This window comes from Neodiprion pinetum, chromosome 5 (genome assembly GCF_021155775.2).
Source record: "Neodiprion pinetum isolate iyNeoPine1 chromosome 5, iyNeoPine1.2, whole genome shotgun sequence".
In the NCBI taxonomy this organism is placed as follows: domain Eukaryota; kingdom Metazoa; phylum Arthropoda; class Insecta; order Hymenoptera; family Diprionidae; genus Neodiprion; species Neodiprion pinetum.
Genome location: NC_060236.1, coordinates 21,408,298 through 21,434,259, shown reverse-complemented (window position 1 = coordinate 21,434,259; position 25,962 = coordinate 21,408,298). Strand labels below are relative to the sequence as shown.

The window sequence follows — 25,962 nt, the reverse complement described above, 5'->3', positions numbered from 1 at the left end:
TTTTGTTATTAGGCAATGTTAAGACTCTCCAGAACGAAATGAAAAAGATATCATCAAAGAGTGACAGTCAATTTACTAACTTACTGGAACGAATGCGTGCGTTCTTTCGAATCTGTAAATCAAATTTAAAAAAAAAAGAAGAAAAAAGACACATATCTCTCGCAGTGTTCCATAGCCATGTATTATTGCTAGAATCTGGAAATATTTTTTCACATTGTTCAGAATGAATGAAAAAAGATAATCAAGGTACGACAAAGTTCAAACTATGGCCCACATGAGCATATTTGCCTGATATTCCGTCGCAGGCTCACACAACTCGAGCTGCCGGTGCTTCTTCACGGATGGGTGCCCCGAGTTCCGGGACGACTTCCGGACGGCTGGCAGGCAGGCAGAAAGGCAGAAAGGCATGTATGTGAGTGCAGGGTGCTTCTCTCTTTTCGAAACCCGCTTTATAGATGTATGTACATGCGATACGTCGTACGTACCGTATAACGCAAGGTGTGGAAACACCGACGGATGGACAGCAAACGATCGGCGGTCGTCGCGCTGCTGCTGCTGCCGCCTCAGACCTCAGTCGCAGTCTGTTTCAGCCGACGGTCGGGCCAGATCTCCATGCACCGCTAAGGACTCGGTCTCGAAATCCTTTATCCTCGGTATTTGCAATTTTTTGTCGTAATCGGGAGTTTCCTCGTCTCTGTTGCAAGGAAAAACATATTTTAAGACGATGAATTTTCGATACTTGTGACACTTTACAATTTGGTATAACTTCGATTCATCCAAAATTTGTAATACTATGCTTGATTCGAAGAAATTTATCGCTACCCAAGCTGATAATTTTTTCCAAAATTCACAAGAGCTTCATTCATCGAGAAGTTTATCGAACTACAGTATAGGTGTCATTTAAGACTTATCAAGGTGTTAATAATTGTTCAACAATGAAAGTGTTGATTGGATAGATTCTTCGAACGGACTACAGTATTTTGATTGATTTATTTTTTGCTATCGAAAAATAAAAACAAGTCGTTTCATTGACTCGAGAATATATTTTTAGTCATTGTCACGTGTATCAACAGAAAAGTTTATATTTTCCCGCTGCACGCATTATCTCATGTATCAAATTTTGATTGCCTATGACTGTGTTTAATTTTCTGTTATTATCACTATCATTACATCATTACTGTTTTTGCTGCTCACATTTATCAATATGAATTTTTCTTTTCCCATGTTTTTTTTTTCTTTGCATGTCGTCTTTATTTTCAACACTTGGGTAAACGTCAATGTGAATTACTAATTACAACTGAATTCATTATAGTGACTTGACTATTTTTTTATTTCCTTCCATCTCATTTGTTCTCGTCGGTTGTTATGAAGAGAATCCTAATTGATCAATTAATTGAATAATGGTACATTTAACAATTTAACTTTAACAATTCCTTAACTACATAACCGTGAAAATAAGAATAATAGTAATATTAATAACAACAACGACATCAACAACCCTCATAATACCATTTGATATACATGCAGTGATTTTATAGAACAGAAGAAATTATATCAACCAGAATTTATACCATGGGCTTTCTTACGCAGGTGAGATGAACGATACCTTTAATTTTCTTCGGCCCTTCATCCTTTATTTCTTGCACTCTCTGTCTTGTTAGCAAAAAACGATATGCATCGAATGAAAATCGTTTTTACGGAGCAGAATTAAAGAATTTAGTAATTATTCTTTCTTTCAATTGCGTGTGTTCTACTTATCAATCTTTACTAAAAATTATTCGTAATAAGTATTCATAGAAAACGAAATACAATGCATGTAAGTAAATTTCCAACGAATATTTGAATATAATAGCTGGTATTTCAGGCGAACAGAATTTTTCGTTTTTAGCTAAAAATCGACGTGTAATAACAGTGTTGTACGAGGTATGCGGAACACACCGGCCGTGGGTATGAATTATCTCTCGCACATATGCCAAATAATATACTTGAAACGTTTCCTGCCTCGGTAGGTCACATTCATACAATTCGTTGAGCGCTTTGAACAGCATGTATAGGTGCGTGTAGGTGTGTCCATTGCCTCATTACCCACGTACGTACACATATCTTTACAATAGGAAATATTCAGGTACATGATGTACTTGGCTATGAGTCTAATCAACACAGGTTTGTTCTACAATATTTTACTGAAATATTTATCTAGCATATGGATGTATTTATGTTGTTGTAACGTATAATTATTGGTATAATAATTGTCAATAATTTGATAAACGATATCAGTGAAATTTTTGTAAAAAAAAATAAATTCATGGCGTCTATCGGGAATTAATTATATAAGTCTGGGTATATGTCGTAAAAACATAACTCTCGTTAAAAACAATCTGAGACACCTGAGAGATGTCTTGGTTTGTTTCAAGACATTCATACAAGCCGCATTGTAGATCTAGTCTCTCGCAATGTAGGCGATCTGTAAAGAAAAAAACATGACAAAAAAGTGATCTATATAGGAAGAGAGAAGAACAGTAAAACAAAGTGAAATAAGTAAAAAAGAGACTGTAGACTGACGAGGAGCAGGATCAACGTCGTGATCCTTTTTGCCCAGTGTTACGCGTATACAATATCTATATACATATATATATATATATATATATATAGATGGGAGATTGGCACTATATCGGTACATACTTGCGGGCTAACGGTCGACGTTAGATATACTGTCGACTATGTATTTATCAGTGTTATATATAGACTGATTTACAAAAAGAGCTAAAAACCAGATTGCAGATACAGATTTCCCCGTTATAAGCATAAATACGTATCATCACAAGTCCCGGAATAATGTCGGAAAACACCGAACGAAGCTAAATTTTTACGTGCGTCGTCTGATATAATTATGGAGCACATTTAAGTCAATTCAATTCTTCAAAGACGTAGAAACGTGCTTTTTAAGTCTGGATGAACTTTGAGACGTGTAAAGTATGCAGGGTCGTTTTTTGTACACTCAAATTTTTTTCAAGATGTCCAAAAGACATGTTTTCGGTGTACCTACACGTAATTTACTTTTTTCTGTGTTCTTCGGAAAAGAATGACTGCCTCAAAACAATAAGAAACGCATGGAAGTTTTGACTTCGAATTCACTCGTTCATCTACTTTTTTCATTTTTTCAGGATAACAGGAGCTGCTGTTCCGAGGATTCTGTGAACAGCGACGTGTTCCGCAGCATACCCAAGCATGCGGTGGTATTTTACGTGTGGAGAATCGAGGTAAGGTCATATTCCACATGTGTATAATTATGTACTCTACATTTCACGCTTGTCATTTGAATCCTCCAAGAGGCTCGGTAGAGTCTCGCGCCCGGCAAGTACCGACACACTGTAAATCAGCATCATCTTACCTCGGCAGGGTCTCGGTGCTGTTGCTGTACCTCGTAACAAGATCGGATCATTCCTCACAAACGCCGCCTACATCGTTTATACGGTGACTCCAAAAGGCGGGCCTCTCCCTTATCCAGGAATACCGGTAAGTCAGAGGATAATTTTTGAATTTGGAAAGATTCGAACGGTTTTTCATATCCGGAAAGACCGTTAGATCTATAGATTAACCTCGAAATCGTTATTGTGTCCTTCGCAGAATCTTGTAACGCCTGAAATATTGATGGTACGCATTGAATACTTGGAACTTTGTATCCAAGGAATTTGATTCTCAAAGAAAGAAAAAAAAAAAAAATCCTAGAAGTCCGCAACTAGCTGATATTTAAAAAATTATCCTAATACACTGCAAAACTGAAATGCTGTATCTATTTCAGAGTAAGGACATTAAGGGGCCGGTGATTCGAGCCGTCCATTTCTGGATCGGAGAAGCTTGCGAAACGACTGTTGCCGGAGGTGCAGCGCTGAGGGCGGCGGAGCTTGATGCTCAAGTTTCGGCGACGATTCTTCATCGGGAAGCAGAGGGTCGAGAAAGTCCGAGGTTCCTTGCCTACTTCAGGGACAAACTTGTCGTGGAAAGGAACCGACCCGAGGGTCTGACGACATGTTGCAGCCTCCACCGAGTCACGGGAGTAACGATGCCAATTATTACCGAACTTGAGGAAGTCGCTTGGGATCATTTTTCGTCCTGCGATGTTATTCTTTTGGATTTTCACTCAAGGTAACTATCACGGAAGTCTGGAGATAAAAACATAGTCCGGTACTGTATGGGAAATCTTTTGAGTCCCAGTATAAAATCGGTCAGCACCGTTTAAAATTATACCTTTTCGGAACGTCGAAGAATCATTGGAGTCATTCGAAATTTGCTGAGTTCTTTTGAAATCGTGTGAAGTCATTTGTAGGAAACGTGAAAGACCGGTAAAGTTGCTTGGAATCTGATAAATCTTTTCAGAAAAGTGCCACGACCGTAGTTAAGAACTGAGAAAGAAAAATTGAAACCACGTGTAACGGCATGAAGACCTTATAAATTCGTTGAACTCTGTTACAATTCGTTGAAATCCTATAATCTATAACGTATCACGACCCGGTAAAAATTATATCAAATATTCTGACGTCTCCGATATATTTTGGAGTTGGTTAGAATGTGTTGATGTATTTTGAAAATTCTTTTGATACCATTTGCATCCATGTGGTATCTTCTACTATCTCTGAATTCACAAAGGGATCATATTATACAGATTTTTTGGAATCGCTATGATAACTAAGCTGTTAATAGAATTCTTCTGAAGGGTATTAAAACCTTTTGAGCTTTCGATCCAAATACCTATACGATTCCTTCATTTTTTGGGTGATGAAAAAATTGACCTAACCACGCATGTCTTTTCGAATTTTATCCATCCGAAGAGGGGTGATCTTCCTCTGGATCGGATCATCGGCTCTTCCGCTGCACAAAAAGCACGCGGCAAAGATAGCCGAGCTTCGGAAGGAGAACAACAATGGTCGAGTGGTGATGGTGGACGATGGTTACGAGCAGACAATGGGGCGGGAGGACAGAGCTTTATTCGACAGCGCGCTGTCTCCGGATACGAGGGTTGTGATGCCGGGACGAATGGGGTCTACAGGTTCGCCGAGTCCGATAAAGTTGTACAAGTGTACAGAGCAGTCGGGTAAGTACAAAGTCGCGGAGCTGAAGTCGGGCCCGATTTTCCGTGCCGATTTGTCCCCGGAATCGGTCTTCCTTATCGACCGAGGCGAGGCAGGGGTTTGGGCCTGGGTCGGGCGGGAAGTCAACGCGAGGGAGAAACTCGAAGCCGTCAGAAACGCCCGCGGATTTGTCAAGAAGAAGGGATACTCTTCGGCTACGCCGGTCGCTCGAGCCGTTGACGGACACGAACCGTCGGAGATGAAATCTCTTCTCCGAGGATGGGACTCTGAGAAGAAGAGGGCCCTTATTTTGCCCTCCCATTTTGAGCCCGACTACATGGCAGAGCGGCCCAGGATGGCCGCCGACTGCCAACTCGTCGACGACGGGTCTGGCGATAGGACTTTTTGGAAGGTTGCAAAGAGCGATACGGCCTCGATTCGTGACGCAGGAATTTACTACGCTGAGGCCTGTTACGTCATGCAGTACAGATACGGCATCGGAAGGAAGAGTCGAGTCGTAGTAAGTTATCCTTCTCTTTTCCTCCGTGTATCCAGCTTCCATTGTTACACAATGACTTTTACGTATGTTCTGAAAAGTTTGTACCGTAAGGGCCTGTTCTGAGTATTCTCAATCATTTTTCGTCATGATATTCCACACTGAACGACACTTGGTTTTCACTGAATTCTCATCACATCTTATAATTTTCTTGTATGGAAATATGCATTTCACTCAATTCAAGTCATTAATGTTCTTCTGAGTCAGTCTCACATGAGTTTCGACTAATTCCGGAAAATGACCAAGTTCCACAGACTCTGAGACCTCAATTAGGTCCCTTAAAAGATCCCAAAAGGCATTTCAGCCGGATTTCAAGTATCCTTTTCAATTCCGAACGGAAATTCTTTTCAGTCTGCGACAATTTCTCCAAAACACACCAATAGAAGCTTTTGAATGATTCTAAATCCGATCGTCATTTGCAGGTTTATTGTTGGAAGGGTGCGCATTCGTCCAGCGTCGACAGAGAGGCTGCCCTGGAATTCGCGTGTAAATTAATTGAAGAGTCTTGCGGTCAGTTGGTGGTAGCATCTCAGGGACGAGAGCCGTCTCACCTGCTGCAAATATACGGTGGAAGATTGACCATTCTGTCCGGTCAGCACAGGGACAAACGTACACTGAACATTCTGATTAATTGTACCTCGTCAAGATCCAGAAATCAAATATTTGGAGGATGAATAATTAGCTTTTTCACGATTTTCACAGCCCCGAAAAAGTACCTCGTCAGGGTGCTTGGATCGACTCCGTACACCTCGAAGGCCGTCGAGCGACCACTTAGGTCCAGCAGTCTCGACTCCAGCGGGGTTTTCATCCTCTTTTCAGAATCTCCTGTCGTCTGGTGCGGGGGGAGAAGCACCGGAGACTTAAGAGAAGCTTCGAGACGTTTGGCGTCCAGCACAACTCCGCTGATAGCCGAGGGAAAGGAAGACGACGGGTTTTGGACGCAGCTTGGAGGTAAAGAGACTTTTTGCCGCGGTGCTTGGGTAGAGACCCTACCGAGACTATTCGAGATCGGTGGAAATCGGCTTGAGCTAGTTTAGTGACAGATTTTATTTAAAGGGTTACCATAAACTGTGAGCGTCGAGACATGCCAACTTTCAAAAATTAATTTCGAAAAGACTGCTGATGCGATATTAATCATTTTTTCATGTCAACTCATGTATGTGTTAAGACAGAGCGTTGTTTCCTTTTTGGTGAAGAGAAAAAAAATCCTGAATTTTTTTTGATATTTTTTATTATTTTATTATGTTATTAATAATTACTCAAAAAAAAAATGATGACGGTAAAATCGTACATCAGCCGGAAAGTACTATTCCTTTGAACATACGTACCAATTTCAAGACGATTTATCATTACAGATCGCGATATCGTGTACATCGTTTTGAAAAAGATAGTTTCGAGAAAACACGTTTAAAGTTTGAGCACTTATATACTGAGTGAAAAAATTACCTCATGCCAAATGCTGTAACTCAAAAAATATTTTGAATATCGACGTACAATTTATTGCATATCAATCTTAACCATTCGACCTATTTTTAAAATACAATAAAAAGTTGTTCATTTTGCTAAATTTCGTAGAATGACCCCGTAAAAAAAAATTTGGACAATTCGCATAACTTTCAGGACGAAGTGTCTACTCAACCGAAACCGTGGACGTCGTTGAGGAGTGTGAAAAACGACTTTACCACTGTCAGGTGGAGGCCGCAGCTTTCGTAGGTCAGGAAATCCTGGGATTTGGACAAGCCGCGTTGCTGCCCGAGGCGGCATGGCTCTTGGACACCGGAAACACGATATGGGTATGGCTGGGCGATTGGTCGACGGTAAAAACGGTCAAGGATTGCGTCGAAATGGCGACGGTATTTCTATACACACACCCAGCTAGTCGGGACCGGAACACGACCATCACCGTGATCCGGCAAGGTGGGGAAAAGACACAGGAACGGGCTCGAAAGTCGAATCTTACGGTGAATTTGAACCATTTTTGCAGGTTTCGAGCCGCCAACGTTCATCGGCCTCTTCGAAAATTGGAATCACAATTCACTTAGGGATTACCAGAGCTTCAACGCTCTGAGAAATTCACTTTTGGACAAGCAGATGGCGGGGCCAACTAGCGGTAACGAAGCCGAGGAAAAAGAGGCGACGTCGAGTTTCGACAACTTGGTCAAATATCCACTGAAAATGCTGAGGAATGAACCGGAAAATTTGCCAGCCGGCGTAAACGTAGAACGAAAAGAGATGCACTTGACACATGACGATTTTTTAGCGGTCTTCAAAATCCAACCGTCGGAATTCGAGAAATTACCCGCGTGGCGGAGGCAGAGACTGAAACAGGCGGCCGGCCTGTTTTAAAACCTTACGAATCAGCAGTCAAGAATATTTTTTTAATGTGTTTTGTCGACGTTCAAAGGTTATAGGCCAGAGTCAGAGTATGATTGAAATTTATTTCCAGATATTTAATACAAAAACGGAACAAAACTAACGATTATTCCTTGTGTATTTAATTTTAAATGGTTTCTTCACGTTCTTTATTCTCCCATCGTCCTTCCGTTCACGACGACGTGTCCATAGACTCCTGCTCGATCCTGCGGATCACCGTCTTCTCGATTATCACAGGGCGCACAACCTTGCTTAGCACAGCCGTCGTACCCTGCTTGTAGCGGTACGATCCCTGCTTCTGCCCCTTCTTGTTGGCCACGTCAAAAGGCCGGATATAGTCAACCGAACCCTTTCGGATCACGCAGACGTCTACGTTCGATCCTGATCCCAAATCGTTGAAGATACCGGCCCTGATTGCATCCGCAACGAGATTTTTACCCTCTTCCTCCTGGTGAATATCAAGGCAATAGAAATCAGAAACAGTAGAAGCACCCTAAAGTTCTGATATCGATGTTCGAAATAATGGTATTTTGAATCACTGCAGGCGATTCTGGGCCGCAAAATTTCGTCATTCTAATTGGCTGACCATGCACTTAAAAAAGTGATGCGATCACCCCGAAGGTTTTAGAAGTCTCACAAGCATACCCTGACCTCAGAATTGCAAAATTCTGAGCGGTAGGTCCAGTTGAAGTTAGAATCGTATTCAAAGACGTTCAGAATAGCGTTTAGAATAATAGTCCAACATATTAGATGCAGGGTTTTCAATTAAAAGACTTTTTGAGATTCAGGAGGTCGAATGCACACCTTTTTTCAATAGATAAAATCCATTGCTAAAAAAAAAAAAATTAGCCAGTTACACAAATCAAGGCTTTTCTCTACTGAAGATAATACTGTGCAAAACGCTTTATAAATTTCTATAAAAATTCCGACTCTGGAAGACTTCACCATGATGATCGTGTAAATTTCCCGTAGAACTTGTGATTTGCTATAAAATACTAATTTACCGAATTCTCTAAAGTCCAAAATTTCCGAAAAAAATTCACCCAACTTTCAATGCAAGACTCTCATTCATTTCTGAACTTTCTCTGCAAAGTGTGTCAAAATTGGATATTCCTCACGGAAATTCACAGAGCATTTTTACCAACAAGGTTATAAAACAAGTTACATTAAAAATCGTCATTCATAAATAAAAAAAGGATACGGGAATCAACTACGTTGATGAAAAATATGCACAGAGAAACTTGAAGATACCCACTGTAAGGTTCGGCTTCCATTTACTCTCAAACACAGCCATAGCAGCAAGAGATCCAGATCCCATTGTGCAATATGGTAGTTTGTCGGTTGACCCATGGGGATATATGCAATGGAGATGGGGTCCCATCAGGTCAACACCGCCGAGGACAAGCGCAGCCCCAATGTGTCCTTGGTGACGGAACAGTAGTTGCTTCAGCATCATGTTGGCTGTTGCGACAGGTACGACACGACCAGTGTTGAGGCGATGTAGCTCCAGCTGACTCGCGATCATCTGCGTCGTCATTTCGGTGTCAGCTGCTGTTCCGGCACCACAGCAACTGATTCATGATAAAAGTTTTGTTGAGCGCTTAATCCAAATTGAGTCCAAATCCCTCCTCTTCGTCATACTTACTACATATTTTGAGCCAAGAAGTGAATCTTGCTGCAGTTCTTATCCGATACTATTGTGTCCTCCGTTGCTCTGGTGTCTGCGCCAAGGATGACACCATCCTTGAATACTATACCGACAATTGTCGTTCCAGTCTTCGTTGCCTTTGGAGCTGCATATCCCTTCTGAGCAAGGAACGCATTTCTGTGCAAATGTAACAATCGTTGTAGATCAAATCGGGTCCGTTGTTAATGACTTCGTAGTAATACAAACGTATTGATTTAACGGTGAATCTCCAAACTTTTCCAAACACCTAGTGTTTGGGAAGTTTTGAAGATTTTGGATCGCAGGCCAGAATGAATAATCAGATTATAAATTTATAAATATTTATGTACATATATGTAGAAATAATAGGTATATCATATATACATAAAAGTATGTTCAATTACATGCTAAACATTTACAAACTTATGCATATCTATCCAAAATATATATTTGACATTTATTTTAAAAATACGTCGAGAAAGCGTTTCTTCTAATATTTTTATGGCAAATTATGTTCAGAAAATTGAGGTTAGGTATTGAATTTGTTGCTTTTCGTGACACAGCAACATTGCATTTAGATGAACTACGAAATGCGATTAGTTTAGTACATTCGGGGTTAGATGGGAGGGAATGAGGCTCTAGGATGAATTCTGAACGCTGGGCGTCTGTTTACATATTTGAAGCTTCTCACCTCTGACAGTTATCGAAAGAAAAACCGGGCGCCGGAATGTTGGGGATCAGAAGAGACGACATGATGTATCTTCCTGCTAAAATACTGACAGAATGCACGCACAGTCGCTTTGTGACTGGCAAGTTAACGTGTTTACAACCTCACCAGTCCAATGGAATCAAAGTCCCTACGACAATCGCATCCCGAACAGTTGATTAGCTTCGAGTGGTCTTCGATTATTTCTAGCACTGACACAGTTGGCGCTACTGATAGAGGGAAACTTCAATCTGGATTTTGACGCAAATATTACGTGACAATCAGTGAACGAAACTCAACAAGCGACTGGATTGTTGACATTTCTAATTTCTTCATTTTTATCGTGATTCACTTCAATTTCGTACAGTGCATTAAGAATTAAATCCATGTATTTTTTTACTAACTCTAATACACGCAATCATTTTCAGCAACTTTGATTTTTTTCTGCATAAGAAATCAACCATTACGTAGATTAGAATTTGATTGATTGGAGCTCGCAGTTACAGCTTAGCTATCGATTTGAAATTGCAAGGTTGGTACAGCTGGAAAATATGAAAATATACGTATGCCCATGTAAACAGCATGCGCTAGAGGCTAGAGCTGCGTAGATATAACCTAGCAGTGGATTTCAGCATTCGATAAGACCAATCAGACTAAAATCAACATAGTAGACAAATTTTTGTTGGAAAAATTAATTGAACAACATGTTGGAACCAACAAAACAGATTCTACAAGCCGGGCGTATAATTCTAGCCAGCGGCTCTCCAAGGCGGAAAGAAATAATCGAGAATTTGGTAAGTCGCAGAGAATGTAGTTAAGTCCATTGGAATGAGTTATGATCACGCGCACGTCTCAACGCCATGCTGCTACACCGTGATGCGCCCTTATTTCAGCGCTCTCTCGTGGCTTTTTCGTGAACTATTGCAGTTTCAAACAGGGTTTCGAACACGGAGTAGAATCCGTGGTTTCGAAGTACGGCAAGATCGTTCAGATTGAGAAGAAGTTGAACAATTTAAAAGGGAGTCTATATCGTTAATCGCATTTTCAAGATCGCAATATAAAATGAGTGGAAAAATTAGCGTAAAGTAAAATGCATAAAGGCCGTAACTTACCGCTTAACTTGTTTTTGGGCTGAAATAAAATGCGACTTCGCTTATATACGAATTATGTGACAATGCATCGAATTTTCTCACGTCAGCTGCATCTCCAGTCACTGTCAAGTAATTCGTATAGAATCGAAGTCGCATTTTGTTTCGGACCGAAAACAAGCTCGCCCGAAAGTTAAAACATTAATGCAATTTACTGTACATAATTTGAAATTATGGACGGACACAGGTGTTGTAGGTGGTTATTTTTAAAAATTTTCAATTGAAACAGAAAATCCTTTCTTCAATTATTTCAAGGGCTTAAAACCAGAGGTCGTTCCTTCGACGTACGATGAAAATTTAGACAGAGCAAAGTACAAATCGCACGGTGACTATGTCAAGGATTTAGCCTATTTTAAAGTGATCGAAGTTTACGAGAGACTCAAGGGCGATGAGGTGCAACCTAAACTCGTCATCGGCGCCGACACAATCGTCACCATGGGCGACGTTATCTATGGGAAACCAACGGATTCAAATGACGCAATTAAAATACTGTCGATGTAAGGCTGATACGGTGCTAAGTACGCATACGTATGAATGACAAAAAAATGAATTCTCTGAATTTACGTTCATTGTATTTTCCAAACCCGCTGACAACTGTTTGCAAAAAGTTTTGTCTCGTGGAATTTTTCATTTCTCATCTAATTAGAACATCGTGAAAGTTGATTTCAAAAAGTTGAAAAAAATCTCCACTAATTATAATGTAACCACAACTCTTATCGATATTATTATTCTCATAATTAATTGATTTTAGTCTGGCTGGAAAAACGCACACCGTTTACACGGGTGTTTGTTTAAAAACAGACAAGGACGAGGTGAAATTTTACGAAAAGACTGATGTAACATTTGGCGATATTACGCAGGCCCAAATCGAAGCATACGTCAAGACCGGGGAACCCTTGTAATTATATTTTCATGAATAAGTAACTTGCTTAAATCTTTATTATTTATTGTACCTTTGCTCCATGATTGTATGATTCGATAACTCATCGATCGATGTTGCATCTTCCTCATTAGCTATGTATGTGGTACAGGGACAAGGCTGGTGGATATGGGATTCAAGGATTCGGTGGCTGTCTTGTTGAGAAGATAAACGGGGATTTCTTTACCGTGATGGGGCTTCCCGTTTACATGCTGACGAAGATTTTAAACCGACTTTACAACTGATATTATTCGTATGTATATAGGCACTAGAGACAGAGAGAGCGAGAGAATAAATAAACTTTTTTAAAAGCGTCAATACTTTTTACTCCTATACTTGAAAAAAATATAAGTATGTGATATAATGATAATAATATCATTTCATTTATTATTATTTATTATTATCTCCTCTTTTTTTGTCCCGTTATTCGATCATTTGAGCGACCCATCCACTTTCAATATACACGTATAATAGTACGTGTAAGTGACAAAAAAAAATTGGCTTATCCGCAATCCGAGACTTGATACGTAAGTCACTTGAGTACTGCTTCAATTTTTTAATCAATCGATCGAATGTCTCCACCATTCCTTTTGAAAAAATGAGAGTGAAATTTCAGACTTTCAACAAACGGTCTGCATGAAAAATGCAAAATTTCCAAGCGGTTCATCCCTTTCTTTTTATATTGCAATTCTTCTTCACGAACTAAGAGTTGATCCGAATCATTTGCGGCGAGGGTCATTGATGAGGAAATAATTTGAAAGTTCAATTAACGCAAGAGCGGCTAAAGTGTAATATTTATAACATACATATACGCGATTGCAGATGTATTGAAGATGTGAGATGAGGAAAAATAGTCAGCGCACGCTTAATCGTTTTATTTTGGTCAACTTTTTTCATTGTTCACATGACAGATATAACAAGTATACCACTGTACGTAATCATAAACTATATTACGTATCTTGCGTTCTAAACTGATAATATCGACTGACGAAATGTTCACCAGTTAATGCGAAACAAATTTACAAATCGAAGTCTGACATATTTGGCAACGCGATAATTTGAACAATAGTAAAAAATGAATCGAAAAAAACGAAAATAAAGAATGAGAATTCAAATAACCTTATATTGATATGCATATACATGAACTCGTATTGCACAATTATCTCCCAACAATACGGTTATAAATTATTCTTAATGGTAATATCATCATTACGTTTATTACTAAAGAAAAAACTTTATGTATGTATGTACAATATATCTACCTTAGTATTCTCTTTACTTTCTTTGTAATACTGTGCAGCAATAGTTTATTGCTGGTAACTTTTTCCGTACACCTACTGCCGTTATGATTTTTTTTTCAAAACTACTTAGCGATCAACATCTATACGATCTAAGTATAATATAAGTATAGTATTAGTATTTAAGTACAAGGAGAAAACATCTGGTTCTCGTGCCGAAACAAAACAGCGTCTATGTAATCAAAAGCTGAAAATAAAGAGACGCTGCTCGTTTGTACAATACATATAATATATTCGATAGAAATAAAAATAAATAGGCAATCAATAAATATATTACTTTACGTATGGTACGATTGATTTCATAAAAAAAAATAAATAAAAAAAAAATTTCTTCGTTTGTAGTACAAAATTGCTTTTTATCGTGTTGAACTGGTATCTAAGATCGGACGACGGGGTTCTGACACATCTGCAATGGGTTTCATCCAAGAAGACGTATCTACACATACACTTATAAACAAGTGTATGATGCATCTATCAATTTTCTCCGAAGCATGATACGTTGTATCGTAATTACATGCTGTACACTCACGGAAATACCGTTAATTAAATCAATTTTTATCGAATGTACGATTTCTTATGTTCTCATTTTTTCATATGCATAATCGTCAGCCGATTAGTCGATAAAAAACCGAGATACAATTGCGACTGAGTGCAGTAGATAATGTAAATTGATTCGTTTTCTTGAATTTACTAAAAGACCGGGTTTATCGTACAGAAGTTCCAAAATCGCCCTTCAAAAATAGTATAATAAATATTCCGTGGTAAATGTTTAAATTGTCGCTGGCTTAAACCTTCGAGATTGACCGAGTTAATTAACTTATCGATGAAATGAAATTCCGCTTTGTGCGGTATTAATGTAAAGAAATTTTGACGAGTGATCAACTCACTCGAAAAAAAAAATCATTTCATTATTCGGGGCATGTTTCTGTCGTGCATAAAAAAATTCCGATAAACTACACGCGATTGAGGACGGAATAAAAATTCATTTAAAACTCAAACAATATTAAAAAAAAAAAAAGTCTCAAACGCCTATCAGAGGGAACTAAACACGCTTTGAGTAAGAAATCGCTATCCTGAAATCTGAGAATCTTTGAACGAGTAATTTTCGCCCCAAAAGTAACTCGTACAACAAGCGCGAGCCGAAACTGTCAAAAGCTCGAACCTTCAGTGGTTTTAATTCTGAAGTGACGACTGAGAGATGCGAGAAATTCTTCACCGATTCGCACCTTTCTTAATATTTCCTAGCTTCCGATTAGTATCCGAAAACCTTGACGCCGTCAGCGATACGAAATATCCTCTCAGAGTGCGGAAGCTCGCCGATGAGATATCGCTCGAGGCTTTTTCGCGCGAATTTCGAATGGCCCGCGCCGATGAAGGCGAGCGTCGCATCGCGACCTGCGTACTCGAGGAGGACGTCATCGCCTCCGGGATGATCCCCGATGAAGCTGGTGCAATCGTACACGTAATCGTAAATCGCAAACCAGCAATCGTCGGGCGTGTCGTGCCAGGCGATCTCGTCGAGGGAAATTATCCTCAGCTCTTTACCGCAGGCCTCCAGAGACTCGCCGCTACTTCCGCTTTCGGTTGGGCCTGTCGCTCCTTCCGTAAGGCCCAGTTTCACCCCGTGCGAATCCACCGTCTCACCGCTGCCTGGGAGATTTGCCATCTTCTTGGTCTGTTTGTCGAATTTTTCAACCACTCGCGTGCTCGCAGTTTCTTCTGATATTTCGACCGATGCTATGCTCAGTATTCCCGCTCTTCCACCGCCGTTCTGAACGCCAGCGTCCGGCAATTTCCTCAGGTTCAGCATCGCGCTTCTGGATTTCAAAAATACAATTAGATTTTAATTGTAGGGAAAAAATAACTATCCTTTTATCCTTAATTTTCTAAATATCCGAACGCCGAAGAAGAAAAAATCTCATGGTTATGAAATTTTTAAGCTAGTTTCCTAAACTGTAGCAGCAACTAGAAATTCGTTCATCTATTTTTTCAACCATTCTTTCTGGTTACAGAATTTTTGCTTTCAAAATAAATTTCTCTCGAACAATTTTTACTTCATTCCGGTCAGATATTATTAACTTTAAATTGTGATCATAATTTCTCAGTCGAACTTGTATGAACTTTTTATTCGTCCTCTCAAAAGAACTTGACCACCAAAAATTATTTCTTCTCACCACCGACAATTTTCGCAACGTTTCCGGTATCATGCAACAGACACCTTTACAAACTTGTTTTATTTTCATCGCGTTAAACTTGGCTACAATTTTTACGTGAGTAAACCTACGATTTGGCTAATGATTTTACATCCGAGGAAAACGAGGATGGAATCGCATCGCGTTCCCGTTCTAAGGACATCGCGGCGCCTACAACTAGATTGCGATAACGAAAGGTGGGGAATAAAATTTCACGAGGCATGTTACCTACTGTAATTTCATTACCGGTTTGAAACCCGAAGCATGCGTGAGGGTGTTGCCTTACTAATGCGGTAATCCAATATTCGAGACAATTTTTCCTACTTTTTGTGCTGGAATTATTTTTACTTCTTACATTGACCGAGCGATCGAATCGTTGAATTTCTCATTTTACCTTCTGTTAACTGTATCTTTTTTTTCGTCACACATACTATTCAATGCCAAATTTGAAAATAACTGTAAAAATTATTCACACATCGTAAGTGTGAAAATTCTAAACGTGGGCTTCATTCAAATTTCCAATTCCTAATCACTTGCAAAAACAAAAAAGAAACTCAGAGACGCACAATCGATACAATCGTAAGAATTTTGTGCACTTTGACAGATATTTTCACCACTGTTATTGATTCTTCATCTTTCGCGTCAGACACGGTTAACGTATCTCTTCGTTATCACAACGATGATTATTATTATTGTTATACATTAAGATACGCAATAATTTTAATAATAATTTTGAACAATGAAATATGTCAAAAAAATTTACCTGCCAGTTATTTCGAGGATATTATAAATTTCACAACCGTTTGATGGCTTACGACGTTTGCAAATTTCACACAGCTACACCGCGTGATTCCGAACGATTTTTTCTCCTTAAATTCGGTATTAAGGTTTTTTTTTTCTTTCTTGAAACGAATTGAGACAATAAAGAGAAACAAATATTTGCGATAAATTTTGCTCAGTTCAATTCTACGGTTTAATAACAAACGTAATCACGACGAATTGATCAATATTTATTTTTGACACTTGGAGCGCTTGAAGATCATGTGATACGGTTTTGTAAAGAATGGCGAACGCAGTGAGACTTGATCTTCTTTATACGATTCGTTGTCCCGGTGGCTGTTCCCCCACCTTTTATTTCCTCCCCCCTTTCGTCCCGTCCTCTTAATTACTTACATTTTGTTCTTATTGCCGAAATCTTGTTCAGATGTAATTTGTGAAAAATACTATTTTGACATCGTACGTACAACGAAATTGTGGACACACTCTAAACACGCATTGCGCGATAAATTGCGCGAGAATTCGTGATTTACGCGATAAGGTAATCGCGCTGTGCGAAGTTCGGGTCACTCGCGATCACTGCACGATACATACGTATGTAAATCGATTATAATTACATACGTTGGTAAATATAATATATTCATCTGCACGATACTGGGATACGTGTTACATTATGAATGTGGATATCGAGACGATGAGTCTCATTATCCATCTACATCGAAATATTTATTTGCCGACTGACACTGTACGCATAATTCATTTATGATTATCGCGAATTGAATTTGGTCCTGCGATTTAATGATTACTTTTACTTTCTCGAGAAATTTTACTACAAATTGCATCAAATTGTGGTTCAGAAGACCGGTCAACACGAATTTTGAGTCTTGGTTCTAGATATCAAATTTACATTTCATCGGCGTGACTAATAAAATGAAAAATTATTTTATTGGATAATGTTTGCTTTTGTAAAAATCATAACAATTGTTCGGATTTTAAGAAAAATTATTTTCTCAAACATGTATTGTGAATAACAGTTAAGCAAGCTTCAGTTTCGCATTTAAATTATCTTTATTCAAAAGTAATAATTAATCACAGATCAAAAGAAATTTATTTTACCACGAGTTCATCTTTAAGTTAATAAGTTTTGATTATGCACGTCGAATAATAACGGAAAAATTCATTTGTTACGTATAAGTTTGCCTTTACTTTTTATTTTATTTATTTTTTTTTTTTCAAGGTGATAAATAAGTCTCGAAGGTTTTGGTCATATAGCTATCAACCAAAAACTTGCAGACTTATTTAACAACGTAAAGAAGACGAAAGCAAACTTTATAGGTAATAAATGAAGATTTCCGTTATTATTCGATGTATAGAGACAAAATTTATTTATTTAAATATAAACTCCAAGAAGGAAACTTTTTTTTGGTGACCTGTGTAATCAAATCATTGAAATGAATATACATTTTTCAGGACAAAAAGAAAATCTCACACAGTTTGATTGTTACATGGCTATATTTAACTTACTTCTCGTTTTTTTTTAATTCCTTATCATCCGAACCCAGCTGCGTAAACTTAAAATGCTTATTATTTGATAAGGGAGAAGAAAATGAATTGATGACGTAAAGAGGGCTCAAAAAGAAAAGGTAAAACAAAGTCTCCTCTATCTTGTTCTTCTCTGTTTTCCTTTTTTTCCTTCTATTCGTCATTTTTTCAGTGATCGCGATAATCCCATCTTGTTTGTACAGCAAATGATATTTCATTATTACATTTTGTTATATGCGTATGAAAAATACACATTTACGAATTTTTGCATATGTACTCTCTGATACGTTCACTGTCCAATTTGTGCGTACACTTAATCAAGAAGAACGTTGATTTTGTAATCCTCGTAATTAAACCGAAGCGGAAAAAAGCTCTGAACTGGTTGAAAAAAGCAAATGAAGTCGTGTGTGGCAAGTGTAAATAGGAATTTCAATAAAGGTGAAGTGTTAAAAAACCCAACAATTCTCTGCCACATTGATTTTTCTAAATTTAACTCTATAATGCACAATTTTTGTCTGATGTCTGACATTTTATTTTCTCATTCAATCAGCTATCTTGGTCCCGATTTTTATTTTCCAAGTCGGTAATTTTTAAACAATACTTTCCATATTTCTATCATATGTATCGAGTGGATAGAAGAAAATACAATGTCTTTTGAGAAAAAGGATTATGTCAAAATCAAGTGAAGTACGATTCGATAAATCGCAAACTCGCGACAATTTCACAAGAATAAGTCATACAATAATATTATTGCATTTCGATAAAACGAAACGTACATTGCCGTTGTGCGTTATAGTACCTAAAAATGTAAATATTATCGTCGTTACTTATTATTTTGTGTTTCGAGAAATCGTTACACAATAATATCACATGGAGTAATAACCGATGATTATTTCGCGATAAATGTGCGTATAACCCGCAGATTGGTGTATGACAAAACGCTAGAGAGCGAGCTCGTGAAATTGATCACCGCTGTTGCGTCAACTTTTCGTAATTATTATCACTGTTATAAACAGGATAAAACCCGTGCAAATAGAGATTTCAGAAAATTATTTGCTCACACATTTCTATATCTGTAGAGAAAATTGATTGATTGATTAATTTTTTGATGTATCATTTATAGATGAAAATTTTCAAAAAGTTTTCTTCAATAAACCATACATTCACATATATTATATATATACTGGTGATAAAGTGGATAATATGTTCGTCATATAAGTTCAAAACAACGTTGTTTTATATTTTTTTCACGTAGTCCTACTAAATTTTCAGACTATCGTTTGTAGTTATATCAATAATCAGTTGATGATCTATACCTCTCTTATTAATACTGAGAATGAATGCATGAGCCTGCATAATTCATACTCGTTTGTAAGAAAAAAGATTTAACTCCAAAACATAATGAAATTAGCCAAAATTCATCGGACAATCGTTCATTTATTTTTGTAATTAATTTTTACCACTTGTATATGTTATGTATATAGCTGAAAAATGATATGACGCTGGATGAAACGTTAAATATGTGTTGTTGATAATGATAAATTAATAACAAAGAAAGAAAAAAAAGAGATTAAGAAAGACATAAAGAAATAAAATACGAAGAAAGAAAAAGAAAACAAAAGGTTCCTGCTATTTGAAACTGATAACTCGCTCTTACTCAATAGCGACGGTCGCGCGTCTGCAGTGAAACTAGAAATCAGCGGTTGAGGTCAGCCGGGGTGAGTAAGAAATTCCGAAACAGTGTATAATATGCACACATAACTTGAAATATTTCAAATGTAAATTTGATTTGATTTATTTTACGCGCAATTCTTTTAAATCTCTATTTTTTAATCATAATTGGATATAATTATACATATAAATGCCTTTTGCGTATTAAATTGTTATCACCTTGGCATTGACTTCCACAATCTGTGATATATTGGAGATTATATAAGCGTGATAGTTGAATGCAATAAGAAACATAATTATTATGGTAATTATTGCATGTTTTTTACATCTACAATATAACGTTCATCAATTACTAGACGCATATGCAAGGCAATTCGTCGCACGATTTATTTCCCTTGGTATATATTTTTATTCAATAGGCCATTAAGTCAATCATATGATCATTTTATAAATTTCCTTCTTCGTCGCCGTTATTTCATTTACACAATTGTGCATCGAATTGTACATAGAAATAAGAAGGAATTCATCATTTCTGGATCATCACTGTCATCCCTGTAATTATTGCTAGTGTCACTATTGTTATATTAATGTGCTTATTAATTACATACAAATACAAAAAATAAGATTAAGAGAAACGACGGACCGAAATTATTGCTAACGTGAAAAAAACGATTTCTCTCAATTATTCGTTCGAATTCAAATATATCTGATATATCTCCAAATTTCGTGTCCATAATTATTACATAAATTGTTATAGATAGTCGGTAATGATTCCTACATACTATCCAAATTCGGTAAGGTCGTCACTCGTGATCCATACGAGTACCATATGAGAAAAGCTCATTGACCCGCTGCTGGTAGAACAATTTTTTCTGTTACCGACGGTGTCGCGACACGCGCAACGACGCAACGCAACGGCCTGACCATAACGGGCTGTTACTACTCGTTCTCTGGAGATTCAGATCAGCGCGGTACAGAAACGTAGATTCAATCGCCGAGAAAAATTATATTTTCAATTTTGCCTGAGATGGTTTCATTGTAGTTTTACAACTGACGACAATGTCCATTGATATTTGTTCTCTCAAGCTTAATAAAGAATAAAAAAGTGTAAGAACTTGCAGAACCGTAATACAAATACATTTTTTTCCGCTCAATTCGTTCCCTTGTGCTTTTCTTTTCGATTTTTCATTAATTCTTGTTCTCATTTAGATTTTTTCTTCTTTCTCATTTCGTCGTTAGGGTTCGTTTAATTTCCTTTTTTTCTTCGTACGAAATGTGGCTGCTTCATAGAAAAATTCTGTCCTATACTGGCAATGTGAAATACGCATGTGTATAGTAAATCTATGTACGACTTGTTCGGTGACGTGACAGTTTCTAGAATAGTATTCGCAATATTTCCTCTTTTCATACGTCCTCCGCTGTTTTCCACCACCCACACTAGCCACGAGAATAAATATATGCGAAACTTGCTGTCTTTTGTGAGTATAGGTATATATTTGACGTCACTTGGTAGAGCGGAAAAATAACTCTACTGAATGACATATTCCTATTAGTATTGTTATTATAGTATACACATATGTATGTATCTGTATGTAGAATCGCGTCTGAGTAAAAAAAGAAATAGATTCATGTGTTAATAGTTAATGGATATAAAAACTAAAACCTAAAAGCAATAAGATGAAACCTAATGATAAAATTTTTGTTAATGTACGTACAAATTTTTTAATAATTATTCAAGTCATCGAGAAAAAATTCCTATTTTTTTATCTGTTTTCGTTCAAATACTCTGTGACGAGTTTTCAGCTGCTTAAAGTGTCCAAAAAATCTATTCGAGCAAGCGACCCATTAATAGTAGCTGACTGAAATGAGTGAATGAGACAGGCGTTCCTCATCAAATAGAATAATAAAAACTCTCGATTTATAAATATGAATGTCACATCGGCATAATGCCATGATAACTGAGAACACAGCATTCTTTTACACCAAGTTAAAATAAAATCGAACTTCCGCTCCAAAATGCGTTTTGTACAGTATACTGTAAATTCTTGATAAACATCTAAGTGGTCACCTGATATTTGTGATTAATATAAGATTATAATTCAGAAGACGTCTAGTGAGACGACGAGTACAAGACAATCGAACGAATTACATTTCTCTATCGTACAACTATATTTGAACGATATTTTCTCTCAACTAGTTCACGATGGATTTGCGTCAATACAATTTAAATATTTGTACAACGATAGAAAATAGAAAAAAACGTTTAAAAAAAAGTACAAACTATGTATTCCGATGCCATATTTATAGCCCAACGTACTCATGCCAATGGCAGCTAGACATCGAACAAAGCTGTGTTCACATGGTAATAACATCGATTTATAAGAAGAAACAAAAGAATAATGTCGTTGGGCCGTCTTGAAATCGGCCATGACGGATCTTCGAGAAAACTTATTCCGACGGTGAGACGTCTTCCCGATAAGGCTTGCCTGAAAAATATCGGAATTCAAAGCATCGTGAGATTCAAGACGTCTCGAAGCCGTTTAAAACTCGATTATCGAATCCATGTTTGGCTGGGGCAGGATAATAGAATGGGGTAGGTAAGTTAAATTCGGGTACTTCTTCCGCGATCACCGGTTCGAGGTTTATGGAACACGACGATGTCTGAAAGTCTACTCGTCTAGATAAGGTTGGGTTAGGTTAGGTTGATTTAGGTTAGGTTGGGCCACAAAGACGGCCGGGTATCGAACACAGGGCGCATGTGTTCGGGGAAATGGACGCCGCCGGTTTGCGCCGTCGTGGCGACGATAGGAACCGAATGGAACGGAACGGAACGAAACCAAACGAAACGAAACATCGAGGCGAGGCGAGGTGAGGCATCGCACAACTCGTATCGTCATGGAACGCGGGCGAGGGCAGTACTGAGGTAGTAGTAGAGTCGGTACAATGCCACCACCCTGACGTAGCTGATACTGCGATATATCCAACCGTGCCCGTCGTGTGTGCCTGACTGCCTGCCTGCCTGCCTCGAGCCCCTGCCTGCCCGCAAGGCCCGCGTTTTCGCCGTAATATATTCAACGCTTCGGTTTTCAATCGCTACCGTACTTATTATTATTGTTGTTATTATTATTATCATCATTATCATCATCATCATCATTCGAACCATTTTTATCATCCCCGTTACTTTGTCGTTACGTTGTTACATCGTTCTAATTCTATTCTAAAAGCAACGGATAAAAAAGAAAAAAAAACAACACGAGAAATAAATTATTGAACACACGATCTAACATGTGTTCGTAGATATTCGTATATTTCTATGAAAACGAACAGGTACGCAAGCTAAAGATATAACGACGAATATACGCCGATAAGGTAAAACAGAATTAACGATAAAATAAAAAAAAAATTATAAAACGAGTACGAGAGAAGAGAAAGAGATGCGATAAGTACAGTGGTGCTTCGAGCTGTATACCCGTTGTGTTAATGACTGTGATTGTGGCGATGGTGAGTGGTGTGCCTATGGTGCACAGTATCGCATTATTATAGGGTTGGCCTGTGCCGCCTGTGCCGCCTGTGCCGAATGGTTATTAATGGTGGTGCTGGTGGTAGTGCGGTTGTATATGTTCTGTTCATCAATCAGTTGTTGAGGGTGATGAGGTGTGCTGTTGATGGTAATCATTCGACGCGCGTCATATGAGTATTAATAATAATAACAATAATACCAATAGTAAAAAATACGAAAATTCGAAATTCGTAAAAGAAAATAAGTAAGTAGCGATATCACCGACGCGAACCGAGGTATATAACCTGATAACAAGTAAAACACGCAGCGTTTTCATCGTCAGGGATTTATAATAACAACAACAATAATTATAGTAATAATAATAATATTCCAAAAGCATCTACGGTATGTTCATGAATATATACATAGATAATTCAGAATTCTCTTGACTGGAAAATCTTGTTGGGAGGCAAAGAAGAGGAGGTATACAGATTCGGCGGATTATACACAGGCAACAACCCCTCGATGGTACGACGTCTCGACGCCTCGTCGCAACGTAACTTATCGGTACCAACTTCTCATCCACGAAGGTATCCAGACGACAATCGTATCGAAAAAGCGACTAAAGAACGTCCACGAGTCACTAAGAAGCATCGAAAAGTGTCTTAGGCGTCTTTTGGACACTTTTAAATGCCCCGATTGCATCTGGCTACCTTTTTATTAAACCGGAATAGCTAGAGACGTCTAAAAGAGGCCGCAAATACGCCTGTAGAATAATTCAAACGTCTTTCAGGTCTCTTTTAGAACGTCTGAGCTGTTCATTTATCTTATATATCTCATACGCCTTGTAGGTCCTACCTTTTCCACCTATACTTTATACCTAGCACAACTTCCGAAGAGACAGTAACGCTATATAATATCGATAACGTGGCTACGCGTGCGAAACTTCGAATTTGAGGTAAATACTTTTTGCACGTTTTCCTGTTATTTCAAGACTCAAGTTTATTTTTTATTCGGTAAAGACGAATCTTGCGGACATTTTACAAGTGTGAAAAACCTTACATATCTCTTTTGGCAATTCGAAATCGTCTTTTTTTGCAATTTCGTTTACACACGCGTCTTGTCTGGGTGAAAAGCGATGAGATGATAGGGAATGGTTATTATTATACCTACACAGTTGCTTCCGCCAGTCGCAATGATTTAATAATAAATCTCAAAAAAAAATAGAAGATACCTTTTCTAAATGTCTCTTTTTAAAAACATCTTGTATCCCCACAAAGCTTTATCTATTCCAGAATACATCATTAAGACGACCAACAGAGACTTCTGCAAAATTTGAACGATTCTCATGCCTCTGTTGGATGTTTTATGAGCGAAAATAACGAGATTTATAGAATTCAACTCATTAAACGAGTCTTTGAGGAATACATAAAATTATAAATTGGGATTTTATACGACAAGGACAATATGGATAATAATAAAGATAATGACGAGTCTCTCTTATTTCCAGGGGGTACAAATCACATATATCTATAAACGTACCTGAAACAGCGACGTTAGCTTCGGATGAACGCGAAAAAATATATAAAGCATGCCGGATTTAATTAAATACGAGATATTGTGTATATATGTATACCCACCTATTTACCCCACGGGCGGCGGGTCCCGCAGCGAATAGCTTGTGCTCTATATAGTTGCAGAATACAGAATATAGGGAAACCCGATTCTCAGCTGTTGACCGTCGTCACCCAGCAGTAGCTCTACCTACTTTTGATACAGTCCTCTAGATGTCTTTGCGACCGTTTTCTTCGCTGCGACAATTTTTTTTTTGTTTACTTTTTTTTTTGTAACCGCGTTTCGTCTATTTTCTCCCCAATCATTACACATCGGCGGCATTTTTTTATTACATACTCAAGAATTACTTTCGTGATTGTGTAAATGAAGAATTATGTAAGACACATCGGAGACGTCTTAATTGTATATAAGTAAGACACCAACATCTTAAAGTCATCCCAAAAGCATCTGATGCCTTTGATCGACACATAAGACGCCTTGAAGATGTCCGATGTCCAAAAGACGTAAAAGAATCCCGAAGACGTGCTGAAGTCGGATAAACGTAATTCGGTTCAAAGATGTCGTCAATACGTCTCGAGATTGGCCAGAAGAATAGAGAGACGTTCAAATTTTCTTCGAAAGACTTCTTCCGTTATCGTGGATTTTTTATGTCGCAATAATCTGGCCCAATCTAATCTAAAACCAAACCTTTGGATATAGGACGCAGCAAGACGTGCAACGGTGCAGAATGAAATAAACTTTTCTGATTTCTTTTCCACTCGAATCAACTTGGTTTCAAAAAATTGAGGGCCTGTCGTCTTGCGTTTTACGCACATGGTCTAGTCCAGCGTACAATCGGGGAAATCGGAGGACAATGGTATCGGCCAGTGATTGCTACGGTCGACATTCGTTGGCAGCAACAGCAGCGGCGGCTAGCTCTGTGGCCGGTATTAATTCTCGGGCAGAACTGGACTATTTATAAAACGGTTCGA

General features: G+C 38.1%; 5 protein-coding genes across 17 annotated transcripts in view; 3 read left to right on the top strand and 2 right to left on the bottom strand.

Moving 5' to 3' along the window:
• The first annotated feature begins 567 nt into the window (after positions 1-567).
• Positions 568-8,101, top strand: qua (villin like protein quail). 5 transcript variants are annotated; one of them, XM_046629057.1, is made up of 10 exons: positions 568-653; positions 1,544-1,590; positions 3,165-3,260; positions 3,400-3,516; positions 3,803-4,146; positions 4,830-5,589; positions 6,048-6,234; positions 6,328-6,576; positions 7,246-7,542; positions 7,610-8,101. In XM_046629057.1, the coding sequence occupies exons 2-10, from the start codon at positions 1,573-1,575 to the stop codon at positions 7,969-7,971; spliced, it is 2,430 nt and encodes an 809-aa protein (XP_046485013.1). In that variant the 5' UTR covers positions 568-653; positions 1,544-1,572; the 3' UTR covers positions 7,972-8,101. The 5 variants fall into 5 exon arrangements, with proteins under 5 accessions (XP_046485013.1, XP_046485010.1, XP_046485011.1 ...); XM_046629054.1 differs by having other exon boundaries at positions 580-653; positions 1,539-1,590; XM_046629055.1 differs by having other exon boundaries at positions 584-653; positions 1,528-1,590.
• Positions 8,044-10,513, bottom strand: Prosbeta2 (Proteasome beta2 subunit). The gene is made up of 4 exons (XM_046629065.1): positions 10,356-10,513; positions 9,644-9,823; positions 9,254-9,569; positions 8,044-8,446 (listed from the first exon to the last, which is right to left on the bottom strand). The coding sequence occupies exons 1-4, from the start codon at positions 10,415-10,417 to the stop codon at positions 8,171-8,173; spliced, it is 834 nt and encodes a 277-aa protein (XP_046485021.1). The 5' UTR covers positions 10,418-10,513; the 3' UTR covers positions 8,044-8,170.
• Positions 10,514-10,658: 145 nt separating this feature from the next.
• LOC124220343 (dTTP/UTP pyrophosphatase) lies at positions 10,659-12,755 on the top strand. The gene is made up of 4 exons (XM_046629071.2): positions 10,659-11,164; positions 11,774-12,015; positions 12,270-12,416; positions 12,550-12,755. Exons 1-4 carry the CDS (start codon positions 11,075-11,077, stop codon positions 12,680-12,682), a joined length of 612 nt encoding a protein of 203 aa, XP_046485027.1. The 5' UTR covers positions 10,659-11,074; the 3' UTR covers positions 12,683-12,755.
• A 542-nt stretch (positions 12,756-13,297) lies between these two features.
• Positions 13,298-17,276, bottom strand: LOC124220342 (cytochrome b5 type B). 4 transcript variants are annotated; one of them, XM_046629069.2, is made up of 2 exons: positions 17,101-17,276; positions 13,298-15,552 (listed from the first exon to the last, which is right to left on the bottom strand). In XM_046629069.2, the coding sequence occupies exon 2, from the start codon at positions 15,543-15,545 to the stop codon at positions 14,988-14,990; it is 558 nt and encodes a 185-aa protein (XP_046485025.1). In that variant the 5' UTR covers positions 15,546-15,552; positions 17,101-17,276; the 3' UTR covers positions 13,298-14,987. The 4 variants fall into 4 exon arrangements, with proteins under 4 accessions (XP_046485025.1, XP_046485026.1, XP_046485024.1 ...); XM_046629070.2 differs by lacking the exon at positions 17,101-17,276 and adding an exon at positions 16,695-17,062; XM_046629068.2 differs by lacking the exon at positions 17,101-17,276 and adding an exon at positions 16,691-17,059.
• A 5,546-nt stretch (positions 17,277-22,822) lies between these two features.
• LOC124220337 (junctophilin-1) overlaps positions 22,823-25,962 on the top strand; it is a 38,398-nt gene continuing 35,258 nt past the window's right edge. Inside the window, exons 1-2 of one of the 6 annotated variants that reach the window (XM_046629044.2) lie at positions 22,840-22,979; positions 23,846-23,983. The gene's annotated coding sequence lies outside the window, so the exon portion shown is untranslated. Of the gene's footprint in view, positions 23,984-25,962 lie in introns of all 6 variants that reach the window. The other 5 variants (XM_069136700.1, XM_046629051.1, XM_046629050.1 and 2 more) reach the window with 5 other exon arrangements.